Source organism: Bipolaris maydis (assembly GCF_028858645.1).
Source record: "Bipolaris maydis strain C4 unplaced genomic scaffold PSV08scaffold_1, whole genome shotgun sequence".
NCBI lineage: Eukaryota > Fungi > Ascomycota > Dothideomycetes > Pleosporales > Pleosporaceae > Bipolaris > Bipolaris maydis.
The window spans coordinates 1,140,464-1,161,592 of NW_027093857.1; the positions used below are offsets into that span (position 1 = coordinate 1,140,464).

Genomic DNA, 21,129 nt, shown 5'->3' on the forward strand with positions numbered 1-21,129 from the left:
ATGTCCCCTTCGTGGATCGAACACGATACCTCCAGATTTAGTGACCGAAGACTTCAGTCTGGCGCTCTCCCAATTGAGCTAAGGAGACGGTATTGTGTTGTTTGATGAAGAGATGCAAAAATTGTAAATCTATATTCTAAATGATTTAACTAGCTCAAAACTATTGTTGCCGAGTTGTCATTCCGTTATTCTTCAAGGATTGGATGTATTTGTGCCGTGTTGAAAATTGTTCCGAGCACAGTGGGGTGGGGCGGGGTAGAAACGGTGTATTTACGAATTGCCGAGTGCAGAGGAAGCATACGTATCTAAAGCGCATTGTCTTGGACTAGACTAAGAGGCCAATGCTAGAACCTATGAAATTACTAAAAACCACAGAAAATGAACAATCTATGATCAAGTGGTGGCTGCATTACAAGATCCCATGTATGCCAGCTCTGTTAAGTCTTCTAGGCCATACATCTGTGATCCCAGGGGTGCTGGTCTTTTCCCACAAGGTAGACGCATTAGTTTTTGTCATCTCTAGATGATGATACTTTTCGTAGATTGCTGTACTCTTTGATATTTAACGGTCTTGTAATAGTGTTTTTTTTTTCAAATATGGACTACTTCAATACTTCTGTTCTCGGTTTTTCCAGGAGGCATCACTATCGAATGATACGGGTCCTGCGCCGTATTAGGCAGGAGAGTGGAGCTTTCCCTGCAATGATTGCAGACCCACCCCATCATTATATATCTATGTCAACATGAATACCAGACAGTAGTCTCCTAGATAGTTGTTCCTCCTCTTTTTTTGTTGATTATAATTTTGTAATTTCATCGGGTTTCTGTAAATCCTGTAGTTGGTGATTTCCTAATCTGCCACAGTTGATAAGTAAGACAACGAAAAGTCAGCAACAGTAAACGGTGCATTCTCAGAACCAGAAGTATTCGGAGGTAAAAGATCAATATTTTGAATTCCACACCCTACGCCTGTACAAAAGGTCTCATTCATTTCGCCATAAATGCTCGTCCCCTGTTTCAACTCCTCGCTCCTCGCTTATGGTATCTCATGCTCGCATAAATGGTAGAATGTGTGTGATCGTTCTCGTTCACTCGTGAGTTCAGTCGTTCGACCGGAGTACGGGCCGTTTATTTCACAACACCCTCATCCGCATTGAAGCAGTCACCAAAGTCTTTGCTGTGCTTGTTGGAAGCGTGGTCGGTCAACATCTTGCGGCTCGTGGTGCCCTGGAAGGTCTGGAAGCAGGTTTTGCACTTGATGGTTTGGGCAGCGGCATTCTGGTGGCGCGTTAGCAATCCGGCTTGCAACAAGAGTAGCATGTGGTGATAGTCGCAAAGTCGTGCAAGAATATGGGGTACATACGGCCTTCAGTTGACTCTTGGCTTCTTTGGGGCCTGAGTCGCCCTTGCGGTCGCGCTTCTGCTGTGCTCTAACGGTTCGTTAGTTACTGCCCCTCTAAGTCGGGCCCAATCAAGGCAGTCGCGTACTTGGCTCCGTTGCCCATCTTGTGTTATCCTGACGACAATTAATGGCTATTTTTGTGAGTGCAGATTTGGTCTTGGAGAGTGCCTAAAGATGGAAGGTTGCCCAAGTGAAGCCCAACTGTCGCTGCGAGATATTTTGCTGCGGCGGGGAGGGTCCAGGCCGTAACCAGACAAAGGCGGTGATTGATATCCCGGCGCTAACCTGCATGTGACTAGCTCCACCGCGCTATCATGTGAAGGCCAATCCATCTCCTCCAGGGCGCGTAACGAATCGACCTTCATCAACTAAAGTTGTCGTCTGACTTGCTGTCAGAAATGACAGCAGCGGCGTCACGTTACTTCCGAGGAGTGACAAGAACGGTGGCCTGTTGCGGTGACTATCCACTGTCGCAGATTTGGGACGTCTGCAGCCTCATCACACCTAACACAACAATCTAGCAATTCGATCTGTCACCGAGTTCGACGTCACAGAACAGAGAAACATGTCTTATGAACTGTCTGTTGCGCGATTATTAAATTCAACGTATTTTTGTTAATATCACTTGGCTTTACTTCCATTCACTTTGGTGCTGCGCACACCTATTTTCCTCATTTACACCTACTTCCCTTACGCTTACCTTGCTTGTTGATATAGCGCTTCCCTAAGCAGTTTTGATTGTCTCTTTTTATCAATTTCCCTCTACGCCATGCCCAGCATCACTAGGAAGACACGCCTTCGGGCCGTTATAGCAATATCTTTCAGCTTCTTCTTGGCAGAGATATCGGTCGGCTTCTACACTCGTTCCTTAGCCCTTGTTGCAGATGCTTTTCACTACGTAAGTTTGACTGAGACCTGGATATGTTCACTTACACATCCACCATCCTCTTATCTTGCTCGCTCGTGCCTAACCTAAACTTTGTTCTAGCTCAACGACCTGATCGGTTTCATCATAGCCCTGGTGGCAGTCCAAGTGTCAGAACGCAAGAATTCCCCTGCAGACCTTTCGTTTGGTTGGGCGCGTGCCCAATTGCTTGGTGCCTTCTTCAACGGCGCTTTTCTACTAGCCCTAGGCCTCAGTATCGCCCTACAGTCTATCGAGCGCTTCATCACAATCGAACACGTCGACAACCCCAAGCTGATCTTAATTGTGGGATGTGTCGGGCTGTTTCTCAACATCATCAGCGCTTTGTTCCTGCACGAGCATGATCATGATCACGATCACGGGGGTGGCCACAGCAACAGCAGCAGCGACGGAGAAGTTCGATTATCGACCCCAAGACACGCCAATCATTTGCATCTAGTCATCCAACCTAAGAAACACGGCATGGATCTTGGTATCTTTGCTGTCCTACTGCACGTCATTGGCGACGCCATCAACAACATTGGCGTCATTATCTCAGCTGTAATCATCTGGTTCGTAAAGTCACCCAACCGCTTCTACGCCGATCCAGCAGTCAGTATGTGGATCGCCATTATGATATTTCTTTCTGCGCTGCCTCTTACAAAGCGGAGCGGTAAAATCCTCTTGGAATCCGCACCATTGGGCGTCAAGATTGAAGATGTCAAGCACGATCTGGAAGCCATCCCAGGTGTCTTGGGTGTACACGAGTTACATGTCTGGCGTCTGGATCAAAAGAAGGCTATTGCATCGGCGCACGTTAGGGTCAGTGATCCTGACATTGCGAGCTTCATGGAGAAAGCAAGGATCTTTTCTGAATGCCTGCACGCATATGGTATACACTCTGCGACACTCCAGCCCGAGCTTGCATCGTCTGGGGAGATGCTTGGGAATACTCCAGGTACATCCGAAGAAGTAACTCCGGCAATGCCCAGTGCTACGAGCACAGCACGGCCCAGTATAGAAAAGTGTCGCGTACCATGTGGGTCGTTGTGCGAGGAGCTGAAGTGCTGTAATTAGTGTTTAGTAGATTCTAAACTAAATTGATGAAACGATGTCAATATTTCCATCAGCATACCGAGCAGTCACTAATTGACGTCTTACCAAGCAATGAAGTCTGGATACAGTAGGTTCGGGTAATTTCGGTAGTAAAGGATTAGCTACGTACATAGGTAACGTGGGGCCCCGCAAAGCCACACCTTTAACACCATTACAGTTTGCTGACTTTTGCAAGCTGTATACTGAGGCATATGCAAAACCTGGCAGGATTTCTAAATTACCTGTTTAGTTAAAGTCAAACATCGTAGTTCAGACGTTGCGCTCTTTATTAGATCCAACTCATCTCATCATGGTCAACCCCGCAATCCACAAGTATGGAACTGACGATGGCTGGCACGGCGTGATTCAAGAAGGCGGAGAATTTCCCCCAGAAAAAGATCGATACCATCTTTATATCGGTAAGCCCGGCCAAAGTTCCTGCTGCAATTTCCTTTCGTAAACCCTCCCCCAAGAACAAATTCTCGATCAATTGACTTTACACCCTTCTACATCCCATCCCACCAACTCACCCCGAAACCAGGTCTCTTCTGCCCCTACGCCCACCGCGCCAACCTAATCCGGCACCTATTCAACCTCCAAGACTACCTCCCCATCTCCATTGTGCGCCCCTACCCAAAAGGCGAACCAGGCTGGCGCTTCGACGCCACCTATCCCGGCAGCACGCCAGACCACGTCTTCAACAGCCAATTCCTGCACCAACTCTACTTCCGCGACGACCCAGCCTACAAAGGCCGCTACACCGTTCCTATGATCTGGGATAAAAAATCCCAAAAAATCGTCTGCAACGAGAGCGCCGAAATGGTGAAATGGCTTCCGGCCGCCTTCTCGCAGCCATCCTCCATCGCCACAACGCTCTACCCCACCGACCTCCGTGACCAAATCGACGACATCAAAGCCTGGCTCACAGACCTCATCTGCAACGGCGTCTACAAAGCCGGTTTCGCTCCGTCCCAAGCACCCTACGAACAGCACGTTGTCCCGCTCTTCGCTGCCCTCAACAAACTCGAGTCCTTGCTCCATAGCAACGGCGGCCCGTATATCCTCGGCTCCCAGATTACCGAGCTGGATCTCTTTGCCTACCCGACTATTGTGCGCTTCGACTCGGTCTATGCCCAGCATTTTAAGACGAATCTCGGCTTGATTAGGCATGACTATCCTGTGCTGAACAATTGGCTCAAGGGCTTGTATTGGAATGTGCCGGGGTTCAAGGAGACTACTGAGTTTAGGCATATTAAGGAGAATGTGAGTTTTCTATTGTTTTCTTGTGCTCACCACCCTTTTTTTCCTCCCCTGTTTTTCTGTTTGGGGGGGGGGGGGGTGTGCTTGTAGAAGGGTTATCTGTTTTTTACGAGCAAACGAATGAAGTGTGCATGGGACGCTGCTGACTGAAGTGTCTTCTTGAATAGTACACAAAAAGTCATGAAAGTATCAATCCGTTGGCTATCACGCCGTTGGGACCGTACCCTGATGTCGAAGAGGGGTATGAAGAGGATTGGAGTAAACTAAAGCCAGGACGAGTTGTGCATCTGAGAGTGCTGGAGGCGCAGAGTAAGCTCTAATGGAGCAGTGCGAAGTGAAATCGATCTTGTCTATCCATAGAAGAACATCAAGCTAAACTTCAAGGAAAAAAAAAATGAAAAATAACAAATGGCGCAAGTGATCAAGTCAAAGATATCATTCCGATCTAAGTTTTTTGGGTCATTCCCATGCCCTAATTCCATAATGTACATATCGCGCAACGCCAGTGGGTGATATGGCTTGAAAAAAGCGCTACAACAAAGAACCTTTCCTTTCCACCGTAGCCCCCCCCCCCCCCCCCCCCCCCCCCCCCCCCCCCCACAACCAATCAAAATCCATCTACTGCGTCTTTTTGGTGCTCTTCTCAGTAGGTGCGCTGTACAGCCAGACGGCTACGAATGCGAGCCATCCGAGAACGGTGACCCAGATACCTCCAATCCAAACCCAAGCACCGCTAATCTCATAACTCCTTGGGTACTCGTCGTGAGCAAAGTGCCTGACGGTGACCTGCCTCTTCTCGTCGATGTTGGTGACGAATGGGCGACGGTAGTTGACACGGAAGTTGAAGATACCGTGCTGGTCAGGTGTCTTGAATCCCGTGCCGAAGATGGTGGCATTCTCGGTCTTCGCAATTGGAGACAGATTAAGACGGTGGAAAGGCGAGAGCATGCTGAACTCAAGCTGAACGTTGTCATTTGAAGCAGGGACAAAAGGTTCAAGGTGGTCCATGTTGTACTCCGAGATTTCGACTTGGAAGTGCTGTTATCCAGTTAGCATTACACCATAGAAATAGACATACAAGTCACTCACGACATCCGTCTTGATGCGGTAGATGCTGGGATTGCTCTCTGGAATGGCAGTGCTGGTGTTCAGTTTCTTGCTGGCACCCTCATCCTGGTAGTGTAGGAGCTTTCCAACCTTGAGTACACCAGTCTCCTTGAAAGCCCAGGCTGACACCTTCTGAGCGAACTCACGGTTTCCCGTGGTGATGGAGTTGTCGCCCAGCTTCGCCTTCTCAGCGAACCACTTGTTTTGGAGCATTTCAGCAGAACCAACAACAACCAGGCGCGCCGCGTTGTTTGCCTGCATGGCAGATACCAAGTTCAGCTGACCACCCACCGCGAAGGGATCTTCGGAACTCTCAGCTTCATCCTTGGGGTTGTAGCTGTATGCAGTACTGGGGGCACGAAGAATGGGCGAAGTGAGAGGAGACTCGTTTCCAAGAGCCTGACCGACGGCGCGCGGAACCGCAATGTATCCCTCGCCAGCAAAGTAGTTCTTGACATCGGGCCTGAGAGCACCTGGGAATGGAAGAAGAAGAACATCGTGCGCCTCATCTGCCGATAGCGAATCGTAATTGAAGTGGTCAACAACCAATGCGCCCTTGTCGTTAGGTACGCTGATGTCGACTTCGAGTAGCATTGCCTGAACGGCCGTGGGAGTAGGGTATTCGCTTGAGAGGGCAACAAGGACGTTTCCATTGTTCTTCATGAATTCGAGGAAGTTGTTCGCAGTGAGGGCAGGGCCGAGGCCTTTCGACTTGCCCGGCAGGAGGAGAACATGGTCGTATGCTCGTTCGCCGTGCTTGAGTAATGCGAGAGTGGTATCCTTTGGTGACCCGACGGTTGTAGTGAATCCTCGGGCTGTATGTTTGTGTCAGCGTCGTTACATGCGACAATGTTGTTCGAGTGAGCATTCGTGAGTGGCATGAGGCCAAGTTGCAAGTTCAACCACTTTGCAATTCGACAACAAGGCGTGAACCAATCCAATTCTCAAGTTCTGGGATAAATGCACATGGCCTGCCAAGCTGCAATTGACAGAATGAATCAACTTACATGTCAAGTCCTCGAGAAACACGCTGTACTTCTCCCGCTCGGCCTGGTCTTCGAGCACAACCAGCAACCGGCTGCCAGTAAAACTCTTGGCCTGGGCCACCAGCGACCAGACAAAGGCGAGGGTAAAAGAAAGTAACCACCTCATCTTGTGGTTGTGTGCAAGTTTGAACCTGACGAAATGCGCGGCCGCGTAGAGAGCTGCCATGGGAGATACGTATGCATTTGCCAAGCCCTATCGGCCCCGGAAAATCGCTGCGCGCCGATTGGAGGAGCGCGGAGGAGCGACGAGCTTACCCAGCAGCTAACCTCACGACATAGTCGACTTGCAATTGCGACGCCAGATTAAGGCATTGGGCCCCTTTGCGAATTGCGCCTCGATTTTCTCGCTTCACGATAGTAAAGTTGGTACGCGCGCGCATCGCTGCTACGCTCCAAAACCTCGCCTGGGCTCACACATACGCAGCATCTCAGCGAACATGTCCGGCGTCCCTCCCTCCCCGCTCTTCTTCCGCCAGCCGCTGCGGTACATGAAATGGGCTGCGTACAACAAGCCGGCTTACTTTTACTCGATCGTCATCGGCCTTGCTGGTCCCATAATGCTGGTTACCGTCCCTCCGATTCGGAGATACATGGGCGAAGAGCCCATTCAGAGGATTCCCTTGACATACCCAGGTACGTGACAACAAAGGAGGAAGAGCAGACACAGAGGAAAAGACGGTTTTCTTTACCTTTTTTTGATGCGAGAGTGGCACGCTGATTTATTGCAGTACCAAAGGGACCACGGCCAAGGCCAGCGGGATTCGATGATGAGTAGGGATTGTTAGAAGAGATAGGAGTGGAAAGCCAAGATAGTTCCATTAGGCGCTCGCACAAGGCTTCAAAAGAGGGCGTGTGAGCAATTGTAGGACGCAGAAGCATGGTATTTGGGTCGTAGATGCGGCAGCATACTGTATAAATCACTTTTTCTTTCCGTCAGCATACCCACGCAAAAGCATACATGATGTCCGGCAAGCTTTTTTTTGTTTTCAAATCATGATATGTGCACAGACGAAATACTCCAGAGCTTCGGTAAAGTTCAATATCTCATTGTAGAAGCGGTATTGTTTGTGCCCAGTAATACCCGCACCAACGCCAACCCAATTAAAGCTACCTAGGACTGTCGAAGATGAATGCCATCGACAACGCCTATCCATTACGCTATGTGCCAAGTACACGTAGAAATCATCATTGATTTAGCAAGACGATTGTGGAACCAGGAGAACTAGAAAGAACAAATGAAATGAGTAAATCCAACTTCCAGGAAGGAAACGTGATCTTGACTTGATGTTAGTGCAGAAAGCACCATGAGATGATTCCCTGTTTTTCACCGTAACTATTCCCAAGGCTGTTTCTTAGACTAAACGTCTAATGCCCGTTCTACCCCCTTACTTTGACGGTGTAGTAGTGACTTGTGTTAGCTCAGCACCGCCAACCCCACCCTGATTTACAATAGACCTCCTGTTCAAAAAACAAATCTTCCTGGTGGGTTGCACAACCCTAGCATCTTTGGCGGCGTTGAAGCAGTAACCTGGATGGCAGAGGTTCAGAAGTAAGACGGATCCAACAATGACTGTGCCTTCCAGACCAATGAAGTACTTTTGGGTCGTGGCTAGCTCACCTCTCCAGCCCTGACACAGCTCGGCAACCCGGAACACGCATCTTATGAAGATGCAAAGGGTGGATAAGGCCAAGGCAATGATGAAAGCCTTGAATGGCCGTGATACCAGGGGCCGTACTTCGCGCCCATTTTGAGCAGTTCGTGGAAGCAGTTTACGGTTGCGGAATGTTCGCAAGGCGAAGTCGACAGCTATCAGTATGAAGACAAACATTGTTGCAACCTGGAAAGCTAGACCGGTAATCATGACGTTGTCGCCCTTCTTGGTACTCTCATCGTTGTGTATAGCAACACTGGCCATGCCTCCCCCAACAGCCTGAAGCACGAGGGAGATGATGTCGCAGGGGATGAAAATCTTTGGATAAGAGAGTGGCTTGATGCGGGAATATTCGGGGCCGATAGTGGTGACAATGCGCGAGAGGCAAAGATAGATGCCGGCAGCAAGGAAGGCGGGACCGATGGTTAGGCAGATGATTTGGATGAGGAAAGGGGTCTGAGTGTTGTCAGTCATCAGTGTCTTGTTGATGAGCTTGGAGAAGACAGTTGGTCGTCTATGGTCAATACATACCTCTGCAAACATGTCTTGCTGGGCTAGTATGCGTCCCGCGTAGCCAGCGACTTCGAGCGCGCAACCAACGGCCATGGCAAGACTGAAGCCAAGCCATTTTGCATCTGCAGTGCCTTGGACAGCGAAGGTGATGAAGGATATACTGAAGAGCACAAGGAAAGCTCCGTTGATGATGAGAGAGGGCTCGTACATCCAGAAAGCCTCATGTATTGGGCAGTTGTCGGAAGGATGGTAGCAGAGAGTACCGTCATATCCTATCAAAGGCATGGTGGGCAGCGTTGCTGATTCGCAGTCGTCCTGGGATTAGAAGTGAGGTCAAGGCAGAGGAATTTGTAGGCTGTGTGTATCGAATGAGATTATATTAGGAAGGTGGGAAAGTAACTAAGGGTGACGGTGACCCGAATCATGGATTGTTGAGTCCCTGTTGAGCCAGAGAGTGCAATGCGAGCGAAACATAGAGCGGGGTTTGGAATGAGATGGAATTTCACATAAGTGGGAGTAAAACGAAGGGTATCATTGTTCAGTCGGAGATGCGCACATGGACTGCAAGATGAGATACATACATGAAGAGACGCGAGGAGAAGTATTCTCCCAGTGAAAACAGGCATATTGGTGAGAGGTCGCTCGGCACTGTGAAGATGAAAGCGAGGGATGAAGCGATCACGTGGGGGACGTTACTCTGGTACTTTGACCCAAAGGTGCTTATCTCCTCTGGACGGATGAGGATTACTATGATTTGATTTGTCGGTGCACATGTGCTTCGGGTCTGGGGCGCGACTAGATTTACCTCATCCATTGGCGCAGCATGGCGTCTTGCAGCTACGCATATTTAGAGTCACGAGACTTGCGCGCTTGTTGTTGTTCTTGTTGTTTAGAGAATAGCGTAGTATTTTGTACACATGGCTGTGCAATAATCTTCACCTTCATATAGATGAGTGGAAACGGAAGAGATTCTTTCGTCTTTACACCAGTGCTTGGAGTAGACCTCAGCAGAAAGCCCAGCAGCATAGACGCAGGTGTTTGTGAGCTTCGTCGTACTCTGATATTGCGACCAAAGATAGTCTGTAATGGTGCTTACAGAGCAACAAGGGTGTCTGTGCATTAATCGCCAGCTGAATGCTGACGGTATTGTTCGCAGGCAATCGTGGATAGAAGTTAGGATATATTGCTGTGTGGGTGGAAGCATCGAGTGGATGCCCGGCTGCTTGTTGGCTGAGTATGAAGTTAGGCATGAAGTCTGTTGATGACGTAGGCGGCCGGCCGGTAATCGATACGCAAGGCTTATCCCCGTGCATAACGCCCGCCCGAGCCGCCAGGTGCTGGCCGTCCACAGACACAGGCTTTCACCGTAGTGTGTGGCTAAGCGCTGTGCCTGGCGAGCTTTGTTCGGCATACGAGTAAGGGGGGATAACCATGCTTTTGGGATGTACCTGTGGGGTCCCCAGCCGCCAGCAATGCAGGTACAAGCGGGATGCCGGACGAGACAGAGCCGATCATCACGCACATGACAGTCAGCAGTGACATGCCAGTCCCCAGACGAGGGAACCACGTCTGCACTGGAGAACCGACTCTTTGCAGAGGCGAGGCAGGGTTTGATGCGCTCCATCAAGAAAGTACACACAGGACATGGACCGAGAGACATAGCTCGAGGGCCGTGGGCACCCTTCAGGCCGCAACCTGGGTGGCTGGTCCCAGCTCCGACGGTGGGCAGGGCGACTAAGTATTCGGTCGCCATGTGTCAAGACGAAGATGACTGCGTCGAGTGGACGCGGAGCTCGCGGCAGGCTGGACAGCTGAGCACGTCGAGAGGCCAGGCATAGGAGGAGGATGAGGCGGTAAAGACATGTACGAGTATCTGCACATGGACATGTAGTAGAGGGCGAGCAGCATGGGGGGTTGTCATTTGCTGGACGGGCCCAGGAGCAATTACCAATCCACTGCGGGCTCTAGCGCCACCAGCACGGTCGTTGCGAGATGGTATGCAAGCCGACGTCGACATGGCCCGCCGGAGCGTGGCCCTGTCGTCTTCACCATCTTCGAATCCGCTCCGTATTTCTGCCCTCTCGACATTGCCCATCTTCGGCCTGCTAGGCCAGCACTCCATCGTAGACGCTAGTACTGTCCCTGCTTTGGCGAGCTCCAAGGCCACACCACAGCGCCCAAAGTGCCTCAACTGGCCAGCCTTGGCGCCCGCCAACCCAATACCACGTCTTCGGCATTGACGCCTCCATCGCCGCTGTCACTCGTCCCGACCACCCAGGAGCCTGTCCCGGGTCCTTCCAGTCTCTTGGACGTTGGCCTTGTCCCACGCCCCCTGCTAGCACTACCATCCTGTCAGTCGCCATGCCATCGGAAATAATAGAGGGGCTCTCCGCTGACTAGCCACCAGTACTGTCCCTCACACAAACCACCCCTCGAAAAAGGTGCGTCAACAGCTCCCCACACGCCAACACCGCCTCTTGCCACGATTCCCAGTCAAGAGAGCCTGCTGCGACCATCTGCGCATACGCCGGGACATTCATCTCCGATCGAGTGCTGACCTGGGCACGCCAGACACGGACGAAGGCAGTTTTGGACATAGCTGGACTTTTTCTCAGGCACGACACGACACCCGCCACACCGTCTCGGTGATTGGGCATACGAGCAAGCATCGCCAGCATGGCAGCGGCGACTGCGGGTAAGTACTGGCTGTAGGGCCTCACGGGCTACCCACCAAGCTCTCCGCCCATTTCCCTGTCGCACTACACCACCTGTACTTGTATCTTTTGCATACGCCTACCTTTTGTTCGCTCGCTCGCATATCTGACACGACTTGTTCGCTCCGCAGGCTACGACTGGAACCGCTCATCGCCGCTGCGCTCTTCGCCTGACACCTCGTCTTCCATGTACCCCGACCGGCCCATTCGCCCTCTGCCCAGCCGCTCTCTCCGCGCCCGCTTGTCGCCTGAGCAGGCCGAAACAATCGTGTACCCGCACAATCCACCTCCCACCGGCCCGCTCTTCAACTTCCCATACATGGCGGATGAGCGAGTGCGTCCTCACAGGACTGGGACCAACGACCACCACGCCTGTCACTGTGGACACACTCACTCCGAGGTAGAGAGTGACGATGAAGAGGACGAACGCAACGGACCCATGCCTGCATCTCCAAGCTACCAGTACAGCAGACACGCATCTGGAAAGCCTGCAGCCGGTATCGCGGGTGGCCATCGCAAGCCAGGTTCGCCAACATCTTCAGTGGACGGTTATGAGTCGTTTGAGAACACCAATAACAAGAAGAAGCGCAAGATTCCAAACATGGGTAGCAATGGTGCACACCACCCGAGTCTTTCGGCGGATCTGGCTGCCACAGCCGTAGCACACGTTCAAGATGCAGGGCCAGTCGACGATGGGGAGGGAGATGGCGCCGCGCGCTACTATGGCTCCGCGCCATCTACACCCCAACATAATATGGCTTCTGGAACAGGCATCTCCGGTGCAGGCAGAGGGCGTTTTGGACGCTCTGGCTCGGGTCGGTCAGACAGACGTGTCTTGGCCACGTCCAGCACCCTCGCCAACGCCAAAGCGAACAGCAAACGTACGGTGCCACCTCGGGAACTCACTCATCTTCCCTTTTTTGAAAAAAAGAGTCCGTGCACTGACTATTTGTTTTCTAGGTCCTCCGGAGCAAAGCGGCATCATTTCAACAGCCATTGCGAACGCTGCAGCAACCCCGCCACCCCATGGCAACGAGAACGTGAGCCTATTGCAGCAGGAGGCCGCCAAGAGCAGTGCAAACAAAACCCAATTCACCTTCACTTGTGGGTCTGACTCAGCAAACAAAATGGTCTGGCCAGGCCAGGAAAACGGCCAATACTCTCAACCTCCAAGTGCCTACCCAAGCACGGCCGCATCCCAAGCTCACCCCCAGGCCGTTCGCGCCCGCCCTCCTGTCCGCTCCGACGCTCCAATGGTGTCTACACAGGGCACCCAGACGAGTCCGAACATGAATGAGTCAGGTACATATCCTCCCCCTCCCCCGCCCAATGGCACTGCACGTCGCTCTACGGGTCCCCCGCCGCCACAACAAGCTCCACCGCCGCGAAAGCCTCGACGCAGCGCTTCGAAGCTGTATGAGTATGCTGCCCGCAAACGCCGCATTCAGCAAGAGTACGCCAACTTCCACAACCCACCTAGTCAGCCGTGGATTTGCGAGTTCTGTGAATATGAAGACATTTTCGGCCATCCTCCCATGGCCCTGATTCGGCAGTATGAAATCAAGGATAGGAAGGAACGTAAACGTTTGGCGGAAAAGCGTCGTCTGTTGGAGAAGGCTAGGATGAAGGGACGCAAGGGCAAGAAGGCAAGCAAGAAGGCACAGAACAATGCCAATAATGCTCAGCACAACCAGAACCCTCCTCCAGGTGCTTACGACCGACGCGACGATGAAGGTTCCCTCGACGCACAGGACGAGTATTACGACGATGACTATGACGAACCCGTTGCGACCTGTCCCCACGGCTGTCCTCATCACTCGCACCCTACCCATCCGCCTGCGCAAAAGGTGCCCGGATTGCCTCCCGGAGACCCCCATGCAGGGGGGCCGCCTGTGACCAATGGCGCCTAACAAGTGGACGAGATGGGGTGGGCCGTCTGCGTTCTTGCATTATGTCTTGCGTTTCTGTCTTTTCGCGTTGCCTTCATGGTTGGGGTTGTCGCAGCAGTGGGTCGAATATCAAAGCGTGGGCTGAAGACAATCTTTGAGGTGAGGCGAGGCTGACCACACGCGGCCTCATCCACTCCTATCAATTCCCACTTCAAGACCACCATCGGCCTTTACTCGGACGACCCCATCGTGTCGGCACGTTGTCTTCCCTTTTGTGTTTTTTTTCTAGCGTTCTAGCACTGTTTCTAGCATTTCCCCGGGAGCCCCTGCACACTCAGTCGTTTCCGACTCTGCATCATACGATTACGACCGATTCCCCCAAACCACCCATTCGGAACCCTACATACGATACATGACATGTCATAACACCACATATCATACCACAACATACCATACAACCCCACTCTAAAACAAACACACCCACACAAAAACTGGAGCCGCGAGACGGGAGACGGACTGTACAATAGCTTTGGCTAGTCTCGTAGGCATTGTAGAAAGAAGGAAGGATTAGAGCAACATGTGTGGCCCTTTTTGAAGCTTCGACTAAAGTCTTCGGCTACTTGCATCTTTGTTTTGCTCTCGGCCGCTTGATGGGACTCGCGTGCTGTGTTGGCTTGCACCAGGAGGCTCTAATAGCGTCATTAGTATGCATACACGCATGCAGCATGTACTCAGAGAGCAGTCAGTAGATAGAAATAAGATTTGTGAAAACCACTTATGCGTCTCGTGTCCTTGTATTGATGATAGCTTTTGTCTCAAGCTAATATGTAAACTTTTGTATTCAACTCCTCTCCTAGAATGAAAGCTCGAAAACAACAACAACAAACATGTACGCAAGGAAGGAAACAAGTCTTATTCGTTACATCTTCTACATCATCATCATCATTCGAGAATACCATGCTATCATACCGCTCCACTCTACATCCTCTCCACAGGACTCAGACCCAAAACCCTCATACCATTGTACAGGACCTGCCTGGCCGCAACGTACAGCGCCAGCCTAGCAATCAGCACGTTCCTCTCTGAGCCTACAACCTGCAGATGGTCGTAGCTGCTGCTCAGCGCATGCGCCATCTTGAACAAGTAGGTAAGCACGGTTGTGGGCTCCTGTGTCTTGAGCGTGTTGAGGAAGGTATCGGGCCAGCTGGCTAGCTGACGGACGAGCTCGACGGCCTTGTCTTCCTGGAGCAGACTCAGGTCGGCCGCGGTGGCGAGATCAAGGTCTGCGAGCGAAGGATCGGATTCGACTGCTTTGCGGTAGATGGAGCAGAGGCGGGCGTGGGCGTATTGCAGGTAGGGACCTGTGTCGCCTTCAAAGGAGGTCATGCGGTCCATGTCGAAGGTATAGTTGTTGATGCGCTTGCCCTTCATGTCTTGGACCATGACGGCGGAGATGCCGAGTGTGTCGGCTGTTTGCTCGGGGTCCTTGACTTGGGCGTATTTGGTCTCGTTGGTGCGCATGACTTCGTGCATCTTCTCGCCTACGTCACGGAGGATGTCGTCGAGGAATTTGGCGGTGCCTTTTCGGGTTGACATGCCTGTAGTGACTCTGTTAGTATTGAGTTGGTAGTTAAAGCGAGAGGGCGAGGACGAACCCAAAACCATGCCGAAGTTGATGTGTTGACACCTGTCAGAGATGTCTTTCCTGCCCATAAGCTCCTCGATCTTGAACAGCTGGGCCAAGTGGAGGTCTTGTTGCGATGCAACAACGTAGATCATTTTGCTGTGACAAACATTAGCATCTTTTCCTTTGTTCATTGAAAGAAGTCATAGCACATACTCGAAGTGGTACTTCTCGTCACGCTCAATGGCCGCGCCAATGTCACGCGTCAGGTATAGCGAGGTGCCATCCTTCTTCTTGACGACCGCCTTGCCTAGCTTCTTGGAATGTGGTGTGAGGTCTACAATGACTGCACCTTCTGAGTCCTCGCAGACCTTCTTCTCCCACATGGTCTTGGCAGCAAGCTCCATGCTCTCATCTTTGACTTGTGATTCTCCACTGTAATCGTCATAGTGAATGTTCAACCGGGCATAGGTCTGCTTGTACTTCTCGATGGAAAGGTCCTGTACAAGTCAGTATATGGTACAACATCGACTGTAGCAAGATCACTCACCCTGAATCGCTTCCAGATGCCAAGAGCCTTGGGTTCGCCATCTACCATGCCCTTGAAGTACTTCCTAGCCTGCTCGTCGATACCCTCCTCCTCAATCTTCTTGATCTGCTTCTCCTGCTCTGATGCATCCTTGCCCTCCTCCTTCAGCTTCGCAACCTCAGCCTTGAGAGCCTTGACCTGCTCGGCCTCGTTGTGTTGTACATTGCTGACCTTGACGTAAATGTCGTACAGGTGGCCAATAGGGTTCTTAACAAGCTCCTCCTCGTTTCCGTAAAGATCAAAGCCAATAGCCAAGACACCGTATTGCTTTCCCCAGTCTCCGAGGTAGTTCATGCGAACAACATCCCATCCAGCGCCCTCGTACAAATTGGCGAGGAATCCACCAATGATTGTGCTTCGCAGGTGACCAGCGTGGAATGGCTTCGCAATGTTGGGCGAACTGAACTCGACAATCATCTTCTTGGGGCCAGAAGAAGGATCGGAGGGGTCCTTGAGACCGAGGTTCTTGTTGAATCCGTAGCTCTCCTTGGACTTGAGAATCATAGGCAGAACAAGCGAAGTGAGGGTTTCGGGCTTGAAGAAGAAGCCAATCGATGTGTTGGTGACGATTGGCTTCTTGACCAGCGGCGACTCTGGGAAGGCGTCTGCAAGCTCCTGTGCGAATGCCTTCATGTCCTTCTTCTTCTGGCGGAGCGCGGGGACGGCCAATTGCAGATCGCCATGCTCAGGCTTGGCTGTCCATGCCAATGTAGGGTATATTATTTTCTTGTCTACGCCGGAGACGGAGGAGAGCAACTCGGTGATGTGACTCCTGTATATATCGAAAGGGTTGAGGGCGGGATATGTGTTGGGCTCTTGCGGTACCTTCTCAAGGCCGAGCTTGGAAAGGGTGGTTGTGAGTTCATCCATGGTGTATGTTGAGCGCGCCGACGCGTGGAGAGTTCGTAAAGGCTCAAAGGAAGTCAAGCCAATCTGGGAGTATTGCCGAAGCGACTGGAGGGTTACTACTGCTCGCGTGCGGTCGCAATCGTATGGACTGGGTCTTGGATGTGGCTTTGGTACAGATTGCCCACGCAGTTGTAGTGGCTGAGATGAGAGTGTGTGCAGGCTAGAGACACGCGGGGGACTAAGCCTAGGGCTGGCGTGTGGCAAGAATCTCTGAGTCAAAGGAGACGAGCAAGTCAGCGGCGGTCTCTTTAAATGAGTGGTAGAAAAATTCAAAAGTCTGGCGCGACAAATATTCGCAAGGCTTTGCTGCATCCCAAATGTGGGGTAGCTGCGATGCGTCAATGGCCCGCGACAGTTGCGCAGTCAGAACGCGCTAGTACTAAAATTTTGGAGGGGCAACTACAAGGCGGCTAGTCCGGATTAAGGCGAGAAGCGGGCGAAGCACCATCCCTGTACGCTGGCCTTGGTAGTGTACATATATTATTTTGGGATGAGCACGAACCAATCCAAGATAAACATGGCATGGTTGCCTGAACGGTGTCGCTACGCTGCGCATCCTCCTTGGTGGCTTGATGTAGTACTTAGCCGCCATGTGGCCTGCCCATTCCACCAACACTCAATTCACACCAACTTAAATCATGCGAGGCGTTACGTCAACGACTTTGGGTGCCTCCAAAGACCGTTCCACTAAACATGGCTCCCGCTGGACGTACGGATTGCGCCTCCAAGTATGGAAGACTAGTGTTTTCGTTTTTGCAATCTGCGCTTCCTCCGTCTTCTCCATCAATCTGGCCTTCACCATCTGGAGCTTGGCCACTTGGCACACAAACATGGGAAACTTGTATGAAGGAGATTGTGGCCGTGTAAAGGTACTCAACTCTGCTGTGCACGTGCTGATCAACATTCTGAGCACGATCCTGTTCACGGCAAGCAACTACTGTATGCAGTGCCTGTCTGCGCCGACTAGATCTGCAGTGGACAAGGCACACATGCAGAGTGAATGGCTTGATATTGGCATCTCAAGCATGCGCAACCTGAAGCACATCAAGCGGCAAGATCTGATCCTTTGGCTGCTTCTCGCAATCACGTCACTTCCTCTCCACTTACTGTACGTTTTTGCATCGATTGAAGCAACTTTCACTGGCACTGATACTAAACAGCTACAACTCAGCCGTCTATGCGTCGATATCATCCAATAGCTATTTTGCCTTCTCAGTAAGCGAATCTTTCGTAAACAGTGCCGAGTGTATCAATTGTGCGACGCAGCCCAACCTCTACACGAACTTGACAAACGATTCTATCTTCAAAGGATATCCCAATGGCGAATTTCCAGAAATCTTGCATAGTCTGTGGTCTCGCGCGCAAAACGGCTCCCTGGCCAGGCTCGAGCCTGCTGAATGCATCGATGAGTACGCTACCGCGATTCAGTCATTCAGACGGAATGTACTTTTGGTTGCTCGCGACGAGGACATGCCACCTCAGCACGAGAACACCTTCATCAACGATTCCTATGTTTACGATGCTGTCGCATTCGCGTCCATCTACGCAAAGAATCCAGAACAGTCTGCAGATGCTTATCGATGGATATGCTCAGGCCTACCTCCTAAAGAAAACAACGACCATTGCACAGACCGGATATCAGAAATTCGGTCGAACACGTCTGCATGGAGAGTCGGTGGGGACGGCTGCTACTCAGTCCAAGATGCCAGCAACCCGCACATATGGACGAGTGGATGCTCGGATTTTTCAGACACCAAGAAATACCCCGTATCTTTTTGCCTGAGCGAAACAGCACCGTCACGCTGCAAGGTCCGATTCAACTCCACCATCTTGGTGATTGTCACTGTCGTCAACTTCCTAAAAGCTATCCTGATGTTTTACATCGTCTTCAAGCCGTTCGATCAGCCGCTCCTTACCATGGGAGACGCAGTGGCATCATTCCTAGACGATCCAGACCCAAGCACTCGTGATATGTGCTTGTTGTCCATACGTGATACCAGGCATGGCCATTTTCGCGCTGGTGTCAGGCGTTGGTTGACGCCGAAGGCATCATGGATGGATGCGATGAGTAAGACCCGTCGCACCATAACCATTACGATGTACGCCGCTGCTATAGCAGTGTCTTTATATCTGCTATGGTTCAGCATACATAAATTACCGAAAGCTACATCTGTTTCGCCTGCTGGCCTTGCCAGCCTCGGCTTCGGCGCCGTGGACCCACGCACCATGATCATCGGCGGTCTGGGAAACACAAATCTGATTGCGAACACTCTAATCGCAAACACCCCACAGCTCATCATTTCTTTCCTGAACTACTTTTACAACGCCCATTTCACAGCCATGCTCCTGGGCTACGAGTGGATCTCCTACGCACTCAAACGCAAAGGTCTTCGCGTATCGCAATCTCCACAAGGCAAGCAGCGGTCCACCTACTTTTTACAGTTGCCGTACAGAGTTAGTGTGCCGTTGATGATCATGGGCGGTACGCTGCACTGGCTCGTTTCACAGAGTATTTTTCTCGTCTCAATCGACCTCTACGACTACATGGACAACCGCAGCGCAGCAGGGCAGCAGTGGCTCAAGGACGAGGCGTATGACCCCAGAGACGAGTTGATGAGCATCACAACTTGTGGATATTCGCCCCTTGCCATTATCTGTGTCATCGTGTTCGGTTCGCTCATGTTCATCGCATTGTTGGCAGTGGGCTTTGTACCGTACAAGCGTGTTATGCCACTTGCAAGCAGTTGCAGCATGGCCATTAGTGCGGCATGTCATCCTGAAAGCGAGACCAGAGTCTCAACGCACGAGGTACAATGGGGGGTCTTGAAAGCTAGTGATAACCCCGACGATGTTGGGCATTGTTCTTTCTCTAAAGGTCCAGTTAGTCAACCTGTGGTTGGACATCTTTACATCTGAAATATACTGTAGAAGCTTAGAGCTATGTCCTAGAATTAGTTTTATTAATCATAAATTACAACATGCAAAGGCGAAACTAGTACGCCGCCACACAGGGTTTTCCGCCATACGTGGAGAGATTAGTACGCCCCCTCTCTCTCTCTTTCTCTCATATGGACAGAATGAAACGCTACGTCACGTGCCTCTTCATCGACATCTAACCCCCCCCCCCCCCCCAATCTCGCTTGAAACCGCGTGAAACCCACTCGGCCTACTAATCGACCGCCTCCCCCCACCTCCAAGGTTTCTACTGCATTCGACGCCCTGCATTGACAAAAAAAAAGGGTGCCACCGCATCGTTCCCCTCACATGAGGACAATCGTTTATCAGCACGTCTCGCGCAATCGAGGGTGTGGAGCGGCTCTCTTTTGGTAACCACTTCCAGATTCTGACGTGCGCATCAACGGAACAGCATCATCGTATGTCTCAAACTAGCATCCAATACATGTTCGTCCCGCCCGGCGACGGCGGCACAGCATGTGGGGAGCTGGGCTGGGCTTCCGATCGCATAACAGGCACACACACCCCACCCCACCCTCCCGCCCGTCGTGTCAGGTGCAAAGAATGGGGTGGGTTGGTGGGTTGTAAGTGTGACGGCATCTTTTCCATGTACATGTTGATTTGATTGGGCTTCTTTCCGAATCATGTTCTATTCTTGTTTCTTTTTGCGCCATCTTTGCTAGGAAGACGGGGTTCGTGTTTTTTTCTCTCTGTAATTTTTTGGCGGGTGGCCCATGTATGTTGAAGCATTTCGTGGGTAGGTTCTATAGAGGGGTGTGGTAGGCTCCAACCAACTCCAACCAAGTTGCTTTCTTGAAACGGGGACGATGTCAGCATCTGGTGGTTTGAAGTGATGTTACCTGCTGAAATGTAGCACTCTGGTTCACCTATTTATCAGTACTGGAAGGTATGTGGCTGCATTCGGCATCGGTGGTTGAGCTCTGTGAGTGCGCTACATTCAAGAGTAGTCATTACCCACGACGTAAGATGGGCAAGTAGACCTGAATCCTCAGCAGGAGCATATGTCTAACACACAACTGTTATATTTTGATGTTATTGGAAGCCTGAATAGCGAAACCTCTGGGACGCATATCGCGTTCCTGTCAAACAAGGTAGTCACCTGCGTTCTTATGATTTTCCACCCTATTCCTTATCCAAGATATAGCGCTTACTGTAGCAGAGCTGACAGGAGGTGCTCTGCGTAAGCGGCAGCGAACCTACTACAAGCAAGTCCTTAGGAGGCAGCGGTCTTCATAGAATCAGAAGTCAGAGCTTCATAGCCGTCTAACTGTCTGATGTCACTCAGTATCGCGCTATGCATTCACGGTCATGGGGGTGCGTGGTCGTAGTACAGCGCGATCTTTTGCAAAACGTGATACCCAAACGCCTTCATAAGCCTCCCAATAGTCATACTCGTCCCCTGACGTGCGTAGCATGCCTCACGGCGTCCGTGGTCTGCCCCTATTTCAT

The 21,129-nt window shown here is 51.4% G+C and overlaps 9 protein-coding genes across 9 annotated transcripts; 4 read left to right on the plus strand and 5 right to left on the minus strand.

Moving 5' to 3' along the window:
* Positions 1–1,113: 1,113 nt before the first annotated feature.
* On the minus strand, positions 1,114–1,627 carry PSV08DRAFT_1270 (At2g23090 like protein). Its single transcript, XM_014222618.2, has 3 exons — positions 1,489–1,627; positions 1,364–1,430; positions 1,114–1,278 (listed from the first exon to the last, which is right to left on the minus strand). The coding sequence occupies exons 1-3, from the start codon at positions 1,503–1,505 to the stop codon at positions 1,129–1,131; spliced, it is 234 nt and encodes a 77-aa protein (XP_014078093.1). The 5' UTR covers positions 1,506–1,627; the 3' UTR covers positions 1,114–1,128.
* A 544-nt stretch (positions 1,628–2,171) lies between these two features.
* PSV08DRAFT_406430 (cation efflux family-domain-containing protein) lies at positions 2,172–5,232 on the plus strand (the record flags this gene model as incomplete). The annotated part of the gene is made up of 5 exons (XM_014222620.2): positions 2,172–2,300; positions 2,391–3,345; positions 3,695–3,820; positions 3,943–4,664; positions 4,829–5,232. 5 exons carry the CDS (start codon positions 2,172–2,174, stop codon positions 4,979–4,981), a joined length of 2,085 nt encoding a protein of 694 aa, XP_014078095.2. The 3' UTR covers positions 4,982–5,232.
* A 47-nt stretch (positions 5,233–5,279) lies between these two features.
* PSV08DRAFT_192641 (Dolichyl-diphosphooligosaccharide--protein glycosyltransferase subunit WBP1) lies at positions 5,280–6,941 on the minus strand (the record flags this gene model as incomplete). Its single annotated transcript, XM_014222621.2, has 3 exons — positions 6,776–6,941; positions 5,751–6,583; positions 5,280–5,699 (listed from the first exon to the last, which is right to left on the minus strand). Exons 1-3 carry the CDS (start codon positions 6,918–6,920, stop codon positions 5,280–5,282), a joined length of 1,398 nt encoding a protein of 465 aa, XP_014078096.1. The 5' UTR covers positions 6,921–6,941.
* Positions 6,942–7,084: 143 nt separating this feature from the next.
* Positions 7,085–7,616, plus strand: PSV08DRAFT_254993 (NADH-ubiquinone oxidoreductase). The gene is made up of 3 exons (XM_014222622.2): positions 7,085–7,180; positions 7,239–7,447; positions 7,543–7,616. Exons 2-3 carry the CDS (start codon positions 7,252–7,254, stop codon positions 7,587–7,589), a joined length of 243 nt encoding a protein of 80 aa, XP_014078097.1. The 5' UTR covers positions 7,085–7,180; positions 7,239–7,251; the 3' UTR covers positions 7,590–7,616.
* A 583-nt stretch (positions 7,617–8,199) lies between these two features.
* PSV08DRAFT_169628 (RTA1 like protein-domain-containing protein) lies at positions 8,200–9,264 on the minus strand (the record flags this gene model as incomplete). The annotated part of the gene is made up of 2 exons (XM_014222623.1): positions 8,200–8,922; positions 8,998–9,264. The coding sequence occupies 2 exons, from the start codon at positions 9,262–9,264 to the stop codon at positions 8,200–8,202; spliced, it is 990 nt and encodes a 329-aa protein (XP_014078098.1).
* A 2,391-nt stretch (positions 9,265–11,655) lies between these two features.
* Positions 11,656–13,878, plus strand: PSV08DRAFT_375944 (uncharacterized protein; the record flags this gene model as incomplete). The annotated part of the gene is made up of 3 exons (XM_014222625.2): positions 11,656–11,674; positions 11,825–12,574; positions 12,654–13,878. The coding sequence occupies 3 exons, from the start codon at positions 11,656–11,658 to the stop codon at positions 13,601–13,603; spliced, it is 1,719 nt and encodes a 572-aa protein (XP_014078100.1). The 3' UTR covers positions 13,604–13,878.
* A 9-nt stretch (positions 13,879–13,887) lies between these two features.
* Positions 13,888–14,302, minus strand: PSV08DRAFT_255011 (uncharacterized protein; the record flags this gene model as incomplete). Its single annotated transcript, XM_066092473.1, has 3 exons — positions 13,888–13,981; positions 14,047–14,198; positions 14,297–14,302. 3 exons carry the CDS (start codon positions 14,300–14,302, stop codon positions 13,888–13,890), a joined length of 252 nt encoding a protein of 83 aa, XP_065949938.1.
* Positions 14,303–14,495: 193 nt separating this feature from the next.
* PSV08DRAFT_1299 (uncharacterized protein) lies at positions 14,496–17,017 on the minus strand (the record flags this gene model as incomplete). Its single annotated transcript, XM_014222627.2, has 4 exons — positions 14,496–15,180; positions 15,238–15,365; positions 15,423–15,706; positions 15,757–17,017. Coding segments are annotated over 4 exons (2,293 nt in total), but the record flags the coding sequence as incomplete, so codon positions are not given.
* A 28-nt stretch (positions 17,018–17,045) lies between these two features.
* On the plus strand, positions 17,046–19,620 carry PSV08DRAFT_375949 (uncharacterized protein; the record flags this gene model as incomplete). The annotated part of the gene is made up of 3 exons (XM_014222628.2): positions 17,046–17,052; positions 17,350–17,812; positions 17,865–19,620. 3 exons carry the CDS (start codon positions 17,046–17,048, stop codon positions 19,618–19,620), a joined length of 2,226 nt encoding a protein of 741 aa, XP_014078103.1.
* Between the last annotated feature and the right edge of the window lie 1,509 nt (positions 19,621–21,129).

Coding starts and splice junctions, on each gene's coding strand:
- PSV08DRAFT_1270 (XM_014222618.2), bottom strand. Junction 1,279..1,363: donor CCAAGAGTCAACTGAAGGCC/GTATGTACCCCA, acceptor ACGCGCCACCAG/AATGCCGCTGCCCAAACCAT.
- PSV08DRAFT_254993 (XM_014222622.2), top strand. CDS start 7,252: ATGTCCGGCGTCCCTCCCTCCCCGCTCTTCTTCCGCCAGCCGCTGCGG. Junction 7,448..7,542: donor GATTCCCTTGACATACCCAG/GTACGTGACAAC, acceptor GATTTATTGCAG/TACCAAAGGGACCACGGCCA.